General features: G+C 35.8%; 9 protein-coding genes and 1 non-coding gene across 10 annotated transcripts; 6 read left to right on the forward strand and 4 right to left on the reverse strand.

Annotated features, from left to right (window-relative positions):
* Positions 1-239: 239 nt before the first annotated feature.
* Positions 240-2363, forward strand: STB4 (Stb4p; the record flags this gene model as incomplete). Its single annotated transcript, XM_003954737.1, has 1 exon — positions 240-2363. One exon carries the CDS (start codon positions 240-242, stop codon positions 2361-2363), a length of 2124 nt encoding a protein of 707 aa, XP_003954786.1.
* A 154-nt stretch (positions 2364-2517) lies between these two features.
* FMS1 (polyamine oxidase) lies at positions 2518-4020 on the forward strand (the record flags this gene model as incomplete). The annotated part of the gene is made up of 1 exon (XM_003954738.1): positions 2518-4020. The coding sequence occupies one exon, from the start codon at positions 2518-2520 to the stop codon at positions 4018-4020; it is 1503 nt and encodes a 500-aa protein (XP_003954787.1).
* Positions 4021-4101: 81 nt separating this feature from the next.
* On the reverse strand, positions 4102-5250 carry MAC1 (Mac1p; the record flags this gene model as incomplete). Its single annotated transcript, XM_003954739.1, has 1 exon — positions 4102-5250. One exon carries the CDS (start codon positions 5248-5250, stop codon positions 4102-4104), a length of 1149 nt encoding a protein of 382 aa, XP_003954788.1.
* A 740-nt stretch (positions 5251-5990) lies between these two features.
* UBC7 (E2 ubiquitin-conjugating protein UBC7) lies at positions 5991-6488 on the forward strand (the record flags this gene model as incomplete). The annotated part of the gene is made up of 1 exon (XM_003954740.1): positions 5991-6488. One exon carries the CDS (start codon positions 5991-5993, stop codon positions 6486-6488), a length of 498 nt encoding a protein of 165 aa, XP_003954789.1.
* A 1024-nt stretch (positions 6489-7512) lies between these two features.
* KAFR0A02170 (glycoside hydrolase family 76 protein) lies at positions 7513-8862 on the forward strand (the record flags this gene model as incomplete). Its single annotated transcript, XM_003954741.1, has 1 exon — positions 7513-8862. The coding sequence occupies one exon, from the start codon at positions 7513-7515 to the stop codon at positions 8860-8862; it is 1350 nt and encodes a 449-aa protein (XP_003954790.1).
* A 123-nt stretch (positions 8863-8985) lies between these two features.
* On the reverse strand, positions 8986-10521 carry MSS1 (Mss1p; the record flags this gene model as incomplete). The annotated part of the gene is made up of 1 exon (XM_003954742.1): positions 8986-10521. The coding sequence occupies one exon, from the start codon at positions 10519-10521 to the stop codon at positions 8986-8988; it is 1536 nt and encodes a 511-aa protein (XP_003954791.1).
* A 154-nt stretch (positions 10522-10675) lies between these two features.
* Positions 10676-10748, reverse strand: KAFR0Atrna2A. The gene has a single exon. It is a non-coding gene; the product is annotated as a tRNA-Ala (tRNA).
* Positions 10749-11544: 796 nt separating this feature from the next.
* MRPL3 (mitochondrial 54S ribosomal protein mL44) lies at positions 11545-12594 on the forward strand (the record flags this gene model as incomplete). Its single annotated transcript, XM_003954743.1, has 1 exon — positions 11545-12594. The coding sequence occupies one exon, from the start codon at positions 11545-11547 to the stop codon at positions 12592-12594; it is 1050 nt and encodes a 349-aa protein (XP_003954792.1).
* A 126-nt stretch (positions 12595-12720) lies between these two features.
* Positions 12721-13470, forward strand: CSI1 (Csi1p; the record flags this gene model as incomplete). The annotated part of the gene is made up of 1 exon (XM_003954744.1): positions 12721-13470. One exon carries the CDS (start codon positions 12721-12723, stop codon positions 13468-13470), a length of 750 nt encoding a protein of 249 aa, XP_003954793.1.
* Positions 13462-14610, reverse strand: PEX12 (ubiquitin-protein ligase peroxin 12; the record flags this gene model as incomplete). The annotated part of the gene is made up of 1 exon (XM_003954745.1): positions 13462-14610. The coding sequence occupies one exon, from the start codon at positions 14608-14610 to the stop codon at positions 13462-13464; it is 1149 nt and encodes a 382-aa protein (XP_003954794.1).
* Positions 14611-14836: the final 226 nt, after the last annotated feature.

Below are 14836 nucleotides of genomic sequence, written 5' to 3' on the forward strand. Positions count from 1 at the left end.
GAGTTTAAACCATACATATCCAGGTTACGCCCACTAATACTCACTCTGGGGGGTGGTGCACTACATAACCTCATTTTGACTACTTGTGCTTTGCTTCTAGTTCCACGCAACGTTAAAAGTGATCTCATCTTAGAAATGGCTATGTTATTCTACTTTAATGGTTAATAGCTGGCGATGAAACAGAGTATTTATTAGATGCTTCTTCAGTGGAAATACCTGTTACAAAGCTTTCCTTCCAAATGAGTAAATCAACGACTAAACAGAGACTAAGAGTCCAGAAAGCTTGTGATATATGCAAGAGAAGAAAAGTTAAATGTGACGGTTTATCACCATGCTCGAATTGTATCAGACACAATGTAGATTGTACCTACGATTATAGAACTTTTGCCTCAAGAAAGAAACCCAGGTTTATTACCAATGTATTGAGTTCATCGAGAGAGTCCAGTGTGGCCTCATCTATACCACTGTCCTCCAATGGTAAAAGCGTTTTCATAGAAGATCAAACTGCAAAATTATTGTTGGAATTAAGTTCAAATAGAGAACATAGCAGTAATAGTAGTCTTTACGTGAATGATGAGAAACAACTATCAAGTATACGGCGGGATTACATAATTCATGGTCCAGAAATAGATAACCAAAAATCACCTTGGTTCACTTTTTCAAGAGATAAATATAGATTCCATAGACGATATCAGAATGTACTACCATATTATTTGGGGCGTTCTTTATTGTCTCAACTACCACCAGACTCAATCAAGTCCTTTAATTTGGAAGTTCCCAGGATACAAAATTATGGTTGGAACTTATCGGGAGGACACTATATTAAAGCAAGTACATTTTCAGACAGTAATGACAGCAATAATAATGGTGATTTATTTTTCAATTTTGATAATTCTATGCACCTTTCAATAGTCAATAAGTTATTGAATTTTTTCTTCAATGAAATTAATAAATCATTATCAATACTTGATTATTCGACTTTTTGGAAGCAATATAACAATGGGTTTTTACAACAGGGGAAACAGAACAATAATTCAACGAAACTGTTCACTTCAATATTATATTTGGTTCTAGCAATCGCATTAAGGTTCAAGGACGGCGAATTACAGGCTCCCAACGTCGAAGAGCCTTTCTTTAGTGAAGAAGAGTTACTTTTCCTGAATAAAACTCACGATAAAGAGGGAAAACTTTTCAATTATTCATATTCAATAGTATCGAAATTGACTTTTGAATGGGAATCATTCGAGCTCTTACAATCCTGGCTACTTATTACCTTCTATTTAAGAACATGTCATAGACAAATAGCATGTTGGAGTGCTCTCGGTAAAGCAGTTACCATGTGTAAAGGAATGTCATTACATTTGAACCAGCTACCCGAAATACACTCAGAGAATGATAGAATCAAGGCATGGAATTGTTTTTGGGCCGTTTTTATAATGGATAAATTGATCAGTTTCCAAATTGGTAGAGCGTATTTATTGGATTTACCAATCGATACAATGATTAGACCGGATAATGCCACTAAAACCAAAGATATTTCATGGTTCAGCAGTGAGACAATACATTTGTATGAACTATCATTATTGATATTGTGTTTCCAAAAACAAAACGCACAGGAATTAAGTCCGACTGAATCTCTTGAATTCAGACAAAGCTTGGATTTATGGATATCAAAACAAAATTTTGATAATTGGTCGTCATTGTACCAGGTACAACCATTTTTAACTTATTTAGATATTAAATTGACTTTCGAGGCAAAGACACTACTCGCATTACTCGAACCTCCTACAGATCTTACGTCCAAATCTTTACATTTCAATGTAGATTTCAATTCATTGATATCAGCATCTTGCCATTCCATTAACTTACTAGAACTGATAGTGAAAAATAAACAATTTTTCATTCCGTGGTGGCTAAACCTGTCACAATTATTTTCAGTGAGTCTAATTTCATTAACATTGCTCCAGGCCGGTATAAAAACGAATAGTACCAAGGATCTATTAGCAAGATCCATGAACCTTTGGAATTCCCTGGCAAATGAGAAACCCAAAAATCCTCCCTCGATGCTAGCACAATGTGTATGGTGCATCAAAATGCTAAACCATATCGCATGTCTAAGGCTTCTTCAAGCTACCTCTATTCTGAATGAACTGGTGGGAATTAATGAGACTACTGACAACTCGGTAAATAAGAATAACTTTGAGCAATTTGCAAAAGTCGGAGAAGACGAGGAACCTGACCAAGAGAATGACAGTAACATGCCTTTCCAAATCTTGCAGGATTCTCTTAGCACACCTACTGACGATCTTCTGGAAGAAGATTTATTCGGTAATTTACAATGGTTCGATCAAGCATTTTTATGATCATTATATAATGTAATACTATACTTACCTGTAATATCACGTAATAAACCTAGTTTCAATTTCCCCGGTATAAAAAGCTCTTGAGATATTTTATGCAAAAAAAAAAAAGACATAAGATGGAGAAATTTCACAGATATTCAAAAGTTCTTGAGTGATGAGTGCTATTATTGTTGGTGCTGGAATAGCTGGATTGAAAGCAGCTTCATTTTTACATGAAAATGGGATTAATGATTGTAAAATTTTCGAAGCAAGAGACAGAATAGGTGGCAGATTATATACGGTGACAGGCTTTGATGGGAAAAGAAAATATGATCTTGGTGCTAGCTGGCATCACGACACTTTAATAAATGAAATGTTCAATGAAGAATGCATTGCTGAAAAAGATAAAAGACCATTTGTCTTTGATGATGATTTTTGGATTTTTGTTGATGGGAAAAAGGGAAGAGTTGACAGAGATCCTCAAATGCGGTTGGAAATTATTGATAATGAAATAAGTAAATTTGCTGATCTTATATTCCATCAGACACTAAATTCTTTAGATTGCTCTTTTCATGAGTTAATAATGAAGTATCTCTTTTTGAAAAGGGATTTTTTAAGTGACGACCAAATTCGATATGGTAGCCAAATTCCTAGGTATTTAGAATTATGGCATGGTTTAGACTGGAAGGAGTTAAGTGCGAAAGACACCTATTTTGGTCACCAAGGGAGAAATGCTATGGCTTTATATTTTGACACAATTGTTAATAAACTTGCCACTACATTTCCGGAGGAGTGGTTACATTTGAATACTGAAATCAAATCCATCACTAGGGCAAGAGACAAAGTCGTTGTCAAGACAGCTGAAAATGAACAATTTTCTGCAGATTATTGTGTAGTTACGATCCCTCAGAGTGTATTGGAATTGTCCATTAAGGGCGATGTTGAGGATACAAAAGGTAGAATCGACTTTGACCCCCCATTGAACAAAAAAATTCAAAGTGGGTTCGAGACTGTTCATTTTGGTTCATTAGGGAAGGTTATATTTGAGTTCCAGGAGGTATGTTGGTCTAACGAATCTTCTAAAATAATGACATTGGCCGAAACTGACGAACTCTTTGTCCAAAAAGTTCGTAATGCCAAAACACTTCCTGATTTATTGGAACAACTGAAAGATGCAAAAAGTGATTCATTTGGAAGCTGCTGGTCACATCCATTGTATTTTGTCAATATGGCAAAAGTTAACGGTATTGCCAGTCTAATGATGTTGATGCAAGCCCCTCTAACAAACTATATCGAGTCAATACAAGATAACAAAAAAAAGGTTTATGATTTTTTTGAACCAGTCCTAAGAACTATTATGAAAACTTTGAATGCTAAACCTGTAGTCGAGAAGCTTAATTGCAACGATTCTGAGATACCTGTCACTGATGCGCCAGTGTTAAGAAACATAATCACGTCTAACTGGACGAGAGAACCATATTCTCGTGGTGCATATACCGCTTGTGAACCAGGTGATGATCCAATCGCTATGATTTTGGCAATGTCTGACGGACAAGATTCAAGGATTAGATTTGCTGGCGAACATACCATTATGGATGGTGCTGGTTGTGCCTATGGCGCATGGGAAAGTGGGAAACGTGAAGCATGTTATATCCTAGAAAATTACAAAAGAAAGTAAATAGGAAGAATATTTAATTTGATTTTATTACGTAGACGAAGCAACAGGATAAACAATTTTTTATTAATCGCTTCGATATTATTATATAACATAAAAGCCTCCTAAATCGTCCAATGGAAATTCGTTCATATCCGAATTTAGCAATTGAACATTGTTACTTTCCACAATTTCATCAAACCGTTCTAATATATTTAAATTTTCCAAAGATTGTTCAGTCATTTGAGATACCTGATCATGTAAAAGATTCCACCAATATGCAGAGGGTATCAATTTGCCCTTATATTTTATAATAGTCTTCTTTCGTAGATTTATATTCAATAGACCTTTAAAGAAAAATTTCTCGAACGGTATGATTTCAGCTGGATGGGTGGTACATGAATCACAAAGACAGTCTTGAGGTGTACAAGAACAGGAGGCAATAGTACATGACTCCGGTATATTTTCAGCATCTCTCTTTGGTGATCCTAAATTTGTGAGAGGTATGCCGCTTTGTTGAATAAATGAGGTAATTTCATCTTCATTTCTATGTATTAGACAATTTAAGCACTGACATTTTTCATCTTCACACGTACAGTCTGTACTCAAATAAATACCTTTATGGGTTAAAATATCGAACGAAGATTTATCGGGATCAAAAATATCACTTAATATATCAGTGTCTGAGCTAGAATTAGAACTAGACATTGACGAAAAAGTTTGAGAATCCAGCGGAGTCAAATCGGCAAAGTTGATAGAATCACTTAGGACATTTTCCTTATTTGCTGAACAACACTTACTCTCACCTTTTTCATTAAGTGCACAGATAGTAGCATTTTCACTCACATTTTTAGTATAATTTGAATGCCTCTTCAAAAATTCATTTTCTGATATGCATTTTATGTTGTTGACATCAATAACCTTCTCCTTCCCAGTTTCTTTCTCGTTCTTGTTCTGGATTATAATATTCAGTTTACCATCCACCAGCGTAGCCTTTTCTGTTTGTTTTGCCCTTACGAATATAATTGGCTGAGCGTTCATATCCTTACAAGTGGCGATATCCTTTTCATCTGTGGTGTCTTTCTTAACTTGAGAGTTCGTGTCTACCATAATAACATCCCGTATATCCACTGGAGAAGGTCTTCCTCTGGTTCGTACCTTTACAAGCATTCTCTTAGTATGCCTACATATAGAAGATCTATGTCCTCTGATACAAGAAGCACACGCATATTTTTCACCATTATAGATGATCATACTGATCTTTTAAATCTGACAAAAATAGTATTAAACTTTGATTCAGTCGAGCTATTACACTTCAATCACTAAATATAATGCTTGGATCACAGGAAAGTGACTTAATAGCTTTTTGCTTCTGCTTCTAATGTTGACCTCAGAATTTGCTGGATGTAAGATCGTTTCTTTTAAAGTTAATTTGCTCCTTCTACGACTTCTCTTCTCGAGCAAAAAAAATACGATGAGATAAAATTTCTGAAGCTTTCTCGACAACAACGTCAAAAATTTCGGCACGTTGATTAAACTGGAAGGAGGAAAGGCATTTGGGATGATTAACTATCTTTTACTTTGAACGGCCTTTCGAATAATACCGGTGTAATGATTCTGTAAGTTGAGCAAATTTAGTGACTAATTTTCAATTTTGTGTTTTCGCATCTTTTAGTGCAACATCCTGGACAGATAAAACGTTATACAGCTTTTTTTTAGGACAAAGAGGACCAGATCATGCACCGATTGCATCGATGCATGCAATGTATGTATATGTATGGTAGTATTTGCCCAGGTCTGTGTTGCGAGCAGAAAAGCCGGGTAACGTTGCACCGGATTAACTTCTGCTGAGTAAAATCGCTTGTTTGAATTAGACGTTGATCTGGCGAATATGAAGAGAACTGGACTTTTGTTTAGACAAATCAGCCAGTAATCCCGAGAAGTGTAAAGCAACAAGTGGCTAACTATAAACTCACTTAAAGAAAGAACGAACAATGTCTAAAACTGCACAAAAACGTCTATTGAAAGAGCTACAACAGCTTATGAAAGACTCACCACCTGGTATAGTGGCCGGCCCTAAAACTGAAGATAACATATTTCAATGGGACTGCTTGGTTCAGGGACCACCAGATAGTCCGTATGAAGGCGGTGTGTTTAATGCACAGCTAGACTTTCCCAAAGATTATCCATTGTCTCCTCCAAAATTGACCTTCACACCAAGCATACTACATCCAAATATCTATCCAAATGGTGAGGTTTGCATATCAATCTTACACTCTCCAGGTGAAGATCCTAATATGTATGAGCTAGCTGAAGAGAGATGGTCACCGGTTCAAAGTGTAGAAAAAATTCTTCTGAGCGTGATGAGTATGCTCAGTGAACCAAATATTGAGAGTGGCGCCAATATTGATGCATGCATTCTTTGGAGGGATAATAGGAAAGAATTTGAGAGACAAGTTAAATTAAATATTTTAAAAACATTGGGATTTTAAGAAGATGAAAGGCATACTTGGAAGCCTGTATTTCTACCAACACATATCTATATAATAGCTAGCTTAATGTCCGTTTGTTTGAAGAAACATAAATCTTAGGGCATACGAGGAGGAATAATAAATAACTAAGCGGTGCGTGCCATGCCTTCCTCCCATACTATATACATCTAGTTCCTTTCCACTTAACCTGTCATTACAACGGGACAAAACGACCTTCTAAAACAGAATACACAACATTGAGTGCATAGGTACCTCCCATTACATACTTTAACCGATCTTCCCTAGCTACAAGATTTCTCTTTCTAATTATAGTAGTCACACCTTATATTTTACATCTGAAATTCAAAAAAGCCAAGCAATTAATTATCTCCACTTGAAAATTACTTTTTTCTAAGATCAGTAGTTTCCTACAGAACTTTCTTACCCATATCTCGCAACGTCGGCCAAGCCTCGAGGGAAGCTAAAAAAAAGAAAAACGCCAAGCCGCTAATTTACAAAACAGTGAGTATCAAACAGGAAAGCAATTTGACGCAGCGTACCCAACTATAAGCTCTAATCACCCGTTTGCTTTCTCTTACAATGGTCAAAGACTAGTTTGAAAGCTTGTAACTAAAACGCTTGATATCTTCAAGTAGAAGATACAGTTGGAGAACCTATTCATCTGATACGATACAGTTCAATGTACGAAAAAAGAAGCTACACGTAAAACTAAATCTCAATGACCTGGGCTTCGATTAGTGTGAAAATACAAGAGCGCATACTCAGCCCAGGTGTTTTTTTTCTCTTGCCTATTCATGACCGCTGAGAAACGAAAGAAAAATTACGTATGAATACTTCATTAACTCAAAGCAACGAAGAAACCTTAGCTACCTGCTTTCTTTATTCACACACTAGAGACTGTATTTCCCTTTCTTATACCTTGTTAATATTATTTAAACTCTAAACAAAATTATTTCTTGATCTATACCAGTGAAATGAAGTTAGCGTCACCTCCCTTCATTACAAATATTCCAGAGAAGAAACAATGATTCCTAGGATAAAGACCTTTGCTTTAATATTATCGACTCTAATATGGAGATCACAATCACTAGAATTAGATTTGGATGACTATCAATCATTACAAAATGCAACTGCATTAGTTGCCTGGGGTCTTATGGATTACTATGAAGGTACTAAATACGGTGGAACTGTAGGTATGTTTTCCAGTCCATACTACTGGTGGGAAGCAGGCGGTGCCTTCGGAACTTTATTGGATTTTTGGTACTTCATGGATAACGACACTTATAACGATGAAATTCTGGCAGCAATGGTTTATCAAGCCGGGAATGACTGGGACTATATCCCACTGAATCAATCTACAACTGAAGGAAACGACGATCAAGCCTTTTGGGGTATAGCTGCAATGACTGCAGCAGAGAGAAATTTCACAAATCCAGCATCTGATGAGCCTCAATGGTTATACCTTGCCCAAGCTGTCTTTAATACAATGGCTCTACGTTGGGACACGGACTCTTGTGGTGGTGGTCTGAGATGGCAAATTTTTACCTGGAATTCTGGTTACGATTATAAAAATTCTGTGTCAAACGGTGCGTTATTTCATCTAGCTGCAAGATTAGCGAGGTATACAGGTAATGACAGTTATGTGGACTGGGCTGAGAAAGTTTATAACTGGATGGAGGACACAGGCTTCATCACGACGGGAAATACACTTTATGTCTATGATGGTGCCAGTACAGAGGATAATTGTTCTTCCGTCACTAAATATCAATGGACTTATAATCAAGGTCTGATATTATCTGGCGCCGCATATTTGTATAACTATTCTGAATCTTCCTTATGGTATAACAGGACAATGACTGCCCTTTCATCATCAGGTGTTTTCTTAAACAATAGTATTATGTGTGAAGCTGCTTGTCAACCAGCAGGTACATGTGATACCGATCAGCGTTCATTCAAGGCCTACTTTGCTAGGTTTTTGGGAGTGACGGCTCAATTAGTCCCAAGTACAAGAACCCAAATCATGACATGGATGAATGCATCGGCATACGCTGTAGCAGAATCATGCTCAGGCGGTACTGATGGCCATACCTGCGGTCTAAACTGGTTCCTTGGGAGCTGGGACGGTTATTATGGCCTAGGTGAACAAATGTCTGCATTGGAAGTTCTGGTAAATACACGTGCACTTGATAAACCCGGCCCATATAATAGTACAAATGGTGGTTCGTCACAAGGTGATGGTGCGGCAGGTACCGAAACAACCGCTACAAATTTGGCACCTTTAAATATTACAGGCGGATCAAAAGCAGCAGCAGCTATTATTACTGCTGTTATAGGTATTTCTCTAATCGCATGTACCTTATGGATTATATTTTAGTAAGTTAACCAGTTCTACGTCATTCAAGAAACATATAAATTATTAAATAGGAGCACCGCATAGTTGATAAAAGTATATCATTCTCATCATTATATGTATATTCTTCGGTCATTATAGAATATTTTACTTTCCAATACAAAATTTTGAAAAGACTGCATCGAGGATTTCTTCGACGTCAACATGCTCTCCTGTGATTTTACTTATACCATCAATTGAATATTGTAAGTTCTCACTTAATATAATAAGATCATGCCTATCATTGTTAGATTTTAAAAATTCATTTATACCATACAGAACGTCTTTTCTTAGGATTTCCTTTGCTCTCATAGATATCGTAATGGCTTCAGAATGCTTGTTCAAAAATGAGATCTTTTCAGTCTTTTCTTTTAGAACAGTGAAAAAGGCCTTAACTCCACTTGAAGTTTTGGAAGAGGTCGTAATAATTGGAAAATCGAGACCCTTGAAAGAAGAACATACATCTCGTTTAATGCTTTCCAAAATCTTCTTGTCTTCAAAAAGATCTGATTTGTTTAGTACCACCAATATTTCCTTTTTTCGCCCGTATAGTGATTTTACCCAAGAAATAACCTCAGCATCAAGTATTACGTTCCTTGTAGGATCGAGAACTAATATACAAATGTCACTTTTTCCACTCTTTTCTTTTGCCCTCTCAATCCCTAAAAGCTCTATTTTATCATTACTCTCCTTCCTTATGCCTGCTGTATCGGTCATTATTATCTTTTGCCCGCCAATATTTATAAGCGTGCTCACAGAGTCTCTTGTAGTGCCAGGTATGTCACTCACAATTGAAGTATCATCATTTGTAACCATATTCAACAATGAAGACTTCCCAACGTTCGGAGAACCCATAAATACTATTTTAATACCATCATTTAGTATATCCGCCCTTTCCACCTTATTTATGAAGTCAATAACTTTGTTTTTTAATCCTAGTATTTTATTTGAGACGCCTTTTATAATATCATGACTTGTGGACAAATCATTGTCATCCCCAAAATCAATAATAGCAGTCAATTGAGCCATACAAGTAATTAGTAAACTGCGCCATTCACGAAACAACAATTTATTATCACCATTCAGGCTAGAAAGAATACTGCGTCTTTGGGCCTCAGTATCAGCGTTAATCAAATCGTTTATCGCCTCTACTTCTGTCAAATCAAATTTTGAGTTGTGGAAGGCACGCTTAGAGAATTCTCCAGGTTGCGCATATCTTATATTGAAATTACTACTTCTATCATGTAGCAAATTTATTGCATTTAAAACACTTGAAACGATTGCTCTACCACCATGTACATGTAGTTCCAGTATATCTTCCCCTGTGAAGCTTTTCGGTGATTGGAAGAATAAGATCAGAGAAGAATCGAGCAGTAATGGCTTGTTATTTATGATTTCGAATGGATGGTACAGTTTTCTTAAAACTGCCTCTCTAGGTATTGGATCTGCAGAACATCTTGTTAATTTATGGTAAATATATTTGGCATGTGAACCAGAGATCCGTATGACAGAAATAGCTGACTTATGGCCAGTTGGCGTAGATAGGGCATATATTGTCGGAAAATTGGATGTTAATGGCTTTACTAGCCTCGAATAAAGTCTCATCTTCCCAGTCGAGAGAGGAAAAGTTATAGGTAGCATCATTTTAGCAGCATTATTTTCAATATGTTTTTATACGTGTGAAGAAGGATATAACTATAGGGCTGAACAGAAAACTTCACTGCTTAAAACGTTGAGAGTTAACTCAAATACATATCGTGTAATTATAGCAGCTACAAAGTAAAAAAATAAAATAAAATGGACGAGTCCGGAATCGAACCGAAGACCTCTCCCATGCTAAGGGAGCGCGCTACCAACTACGCCACACGCCCGCAGTTAATTGTTTTTATATATTTTTGAAGGAAATAGCATAGAGTGTAATGACAGAGAAATATGATCTTCAAAAGCTCTCAAATGGAAGTTAGTTCTTGTAGAAAGACAGTACGACACGTAAGAAGATGGGACTCAGAGTACATACAGACATTTTGCTTTGCTTTTATCAACAAGAAAAGAAAGCACAGAAGCATAGTCTAAATAGGTGGTATAGCACAATGTTTCTGAGCTGCAAGTGACCCTCAGAATGCCCTATTACCATAAAAATAGTCTTCGGGAGCTCTAATATTTGTATGGTTAACGACATTGCTTCTCATTTCATTTCAATTCCTCACTTTAATGGAATAAAACTTTTCAATCCGCTAGGTAGCAATGGAATGACAATCAAAATCAAAAGCGCCATTTTAATATTTATTAAGGTCAAGTTGCTTCGAAGAGAATCTCAGGGTACAGCCCTAAAAAATGTCTCGAGGCTTTACTCGTCTGCCAGCTATGAAAGCTTACCGATTATTCACGTACGGGTGGGGCTGTCCCGACAAGTGAAACTCACAACCGAAAAACCTGCCATGTTACAATATAATAATGAGTACTTTTGGATACTTGTTGCGATGATTGTAGTATTGCAGTACCGCCAAGATAAAGAAATTCTGTTTCTATTCATATCCTTTTCTTGAAATTTTATTATTGTTAAAGTCGATATCCGGAGTGGGTAGCTTTTAAAAAAAGTTACGTTAAGTTTCGAGCATTTCATGAACTTAGAGAAATGCTTGTAAATACAAAAAGGCTGTATGACCAATGCTATGTTCCACTGCTAGATCTACATTCTCGAATTCTATTCTGCAGAAATATCTTTTCTCCAGTTTAAGAAAGCACGTTTTCTATCGAGCTAATAGCACTTTGACAAAGACGGAACTTGGGAAGTACGAGGTATATTATAAGAACCTACAAACTGCAATAAACGAAACGCCCGAGACAATAATCTCCAAGTCCCCAACATTGACTACTCTACACAAGAGAATAGGCTTGCCCAAAGAGTTTACATTATCTAATTTATCAAAATGTTTGACCTGTAGATCATCATTCTCCACTTCTGATAGTCTGACCATTACTGCAACAGCAAAACAAGCCGATAATCATGGATTGAATATATTTGGTAAGAACTTACTGACGTTTCATGTCACTAAATTTCTTTTAATGAAATATCCTAGATTACCTACCGTGGTATTAAATGCTGCAATTAATGCATACATATCCAAGAATGTGCTGGCAAATATTGCAAGGTCATGGGGTGTTGAAGTTGAACAGTCTACAATAATGAAAAGGTTTCTCAAGAATGAACCAATTAGTGTTACCCTAGGTAAACTTAGGTATTATAATAATGAATTTAATAAGGTTGATGGTATTGAAATGATATCTAAATTGAACTATTCTGAAAATGATGCGTTAGCTCTTTTTGTTAGAAGTGTAATAAGCGTTTTATGGACAATAAACGAGCACGCTGCTGTAGATTTCATCTATAAATACATACTCAGCAGGAAACTAGATATTTCCAAACTATTTTATTTTGAAAATCCTACGAGAGAGTTAGCAAGGCTTTGCGAGAGAGAAAACTTTCAAAAACCGGTTTCTAAACTGATTGCAGAATCTGGGAGATTGTCAAAGGCTCCTGTGTTCATAATTGGTGTGTTTTCAGGTGAAGAGAAGTTGGGTGAAGGTTACGGATCTTCATTAAAAGAAGCAAAAGCAAGGGCTGCAACTGATGCTTTAATGAAGTGGTATGCATACGAAGCTGTTCAAAATAGCAAACAGGAACCTCTAATAGACCCAGGGACCGTAATTGTGTAGAGATCATTGTATATAACTAAAAAAAATCCTGTATATAAGCGGAACGATTCAAATTCATGAAAAGGAAAAGAGACGCATTCACCCACCAATGTCAAAGAATGATTAGAGATATAAGAAAGTGGGAAGATGGATTATTCAATAAATATGGATTCCAATGTAATGTACAGTGTTAATTACGAATACGAGAATGATCTCAACTCACTCAGCGAGAGTGAACTTGTACCGCAATGCTATTTACTTTTGGGGCAGGTTCAAAATGGTAAAGACATCACCATTAGTCGAAACATCAAAATACCGATAACTCTAGAAGCTGTTACATCAGAGTTTGGTTTCGATGACAAAAATCTAGAAATGAAAATTGAGTTAATCAGAGTAACTGAACCAAATTTAGATGTGATAGGATTACTGTTAGTAAATCCCAAAGTTTTTGATTATGATTCAATTATGCATAGATTGATGGAAAGAATAGTAATCCTTTTCAGATATGAAGCTGATAATAAACTTGAATGTTATGTCAAAATGATCAATGATTTTAAACTCGTTGACTTCCAGTATAAATTCAATTCTGTGCAAGTAATGAATTCCAAAGAAGACAAAAAAGGTGGCAATATAAGCACCTACGAAAAACATCAATTAGAAGAAACAAACTATAGAAATGTTGTTGAAAAGTTAATCATTAGGATAAATACTACTCTAAACTATTTACAAAAAAGTGAGGAACCGAATGACCTAATATTAAGGAAAATATCAATGATAATCAGTGGCTTGAAGAGACCAGTAACTGAAGATATTGAAAAGGAAATCATAAATCATGAAAATGAGATAAAATTATTGGAGATTGTATTAAATCAATGGGAAATGACTGTATCAGATTAAGAGCCTCCTAATACCTGTAAATACCCATTCTTTGGTATCCTTGTCAAACACACAACCCAGCAGTCTCTGATTTGTTATGGGACTTTTACCTTCATGTTTTTTTAGATAGTCTATCGTGCAGGGATAGCAAGCTACTAATCCATTTTCCAATATGCAAGGATTTGTGATAGGCTGCGAACATATGGGACAATTATTTGAAGTCAAAGTCTCACCTTCACGAGTTGGCGGTCTTGGGATTTGTTTATCTATATTATTTAGCTTATTGGATAATTTTGTCGATAAGTCATTGGCAACCCACCATTGATAAACTTTCAAGATGAATATAAATGCTGGGAATAAATTTGCCAAAAGCTTAAAATTTATTGAGTTTAAGAATTTTAAATTTTCCATTACTGATTTCCATACCGTCATCTTATTGAGTTTCACTGGCCTATTAAAATCATTATTATTCTTGAGCGGTATACCCTGATAACTCCCGGACCTCTCCTGTAAAGGTACCATTATTCTTGTATATTCAATGTTAGTTATGTAATCTAAGAATGAAGTAGAACCTGTTTTTCCGCCAAGAAAGTTCAATTTGACAACTAGATTGAGTATGAAAACGAGTTTTTTAAACTTTGGATACCATTTTAAAAACCATTTGTGTATCTTTTCATTAGTTTCATGGAAAGTAGATTGAACCGAGAGTTTTTGATGAAGTTCATCTAATTTTATTTTTGAATAAGGTATTATTGTCTTTTGCAACAGAAGAATCAATTTCTGCCACTGAGTTAACTGTAAATTTAGTAACCATTCACCGTTTTCATTTTCCAATAACTTAGTTTGAGCTCTTAAATATGTCTTATTCTTAGCGTTAAATTTTTGCAATCCGTAAAACCTGTCAATAAAAGTTGAATTATAATGATTTAAATGATAAAGTTCAACACCTCCTTTTAAAAGAAGCCTAAACCACTCATCAAAATAGTTATTTATCTGAAGTTTCCATCTTGTCGGGTTGTTAAGAATCCAGTAATTTGTTATGATATACCTAATAGATGAAGGGAGCAAATCATCGATTTCCTGAGAAGAGACGATTTCAAAAAGAGTTGGATACAACGTATCACTCGTAGTACTAGATGGCAGACTTGAATAGAAACTCATATCTTCAGGTTTACTATATCTTCTGTGCTTTCTTGTTCGATCAAGAGAAGCTTCCTAAAATTGACTTATTTTTTTCATCTATGGAAAGCATCTTATGATATCGAATCACACTATGCAAGCTTCTAAGTAGTGATATTGCAAGAAACATCTTCTCGATAGAACGGTAATCAGTTGTTAAGTGGTGTGAGTAATGAATCAAAAGGAGCTCTCCACGAATTATACATTT

The sequence above is a fragment of the Kazachstania africana genome, chromosome 1 (genome assembly GCF_000304475.1).
Source record: "Kazachstania africana CBS 2517 chromosome 1, complete genome".
Taxonomy (NCBI): domain Eukaryota; kingdom Fungi; phylum Ascomycota; class Saccharomycetes; order Saccharomycetales; family Saccharomycetaceae; genus Kazachstania; species Kazachstania africana.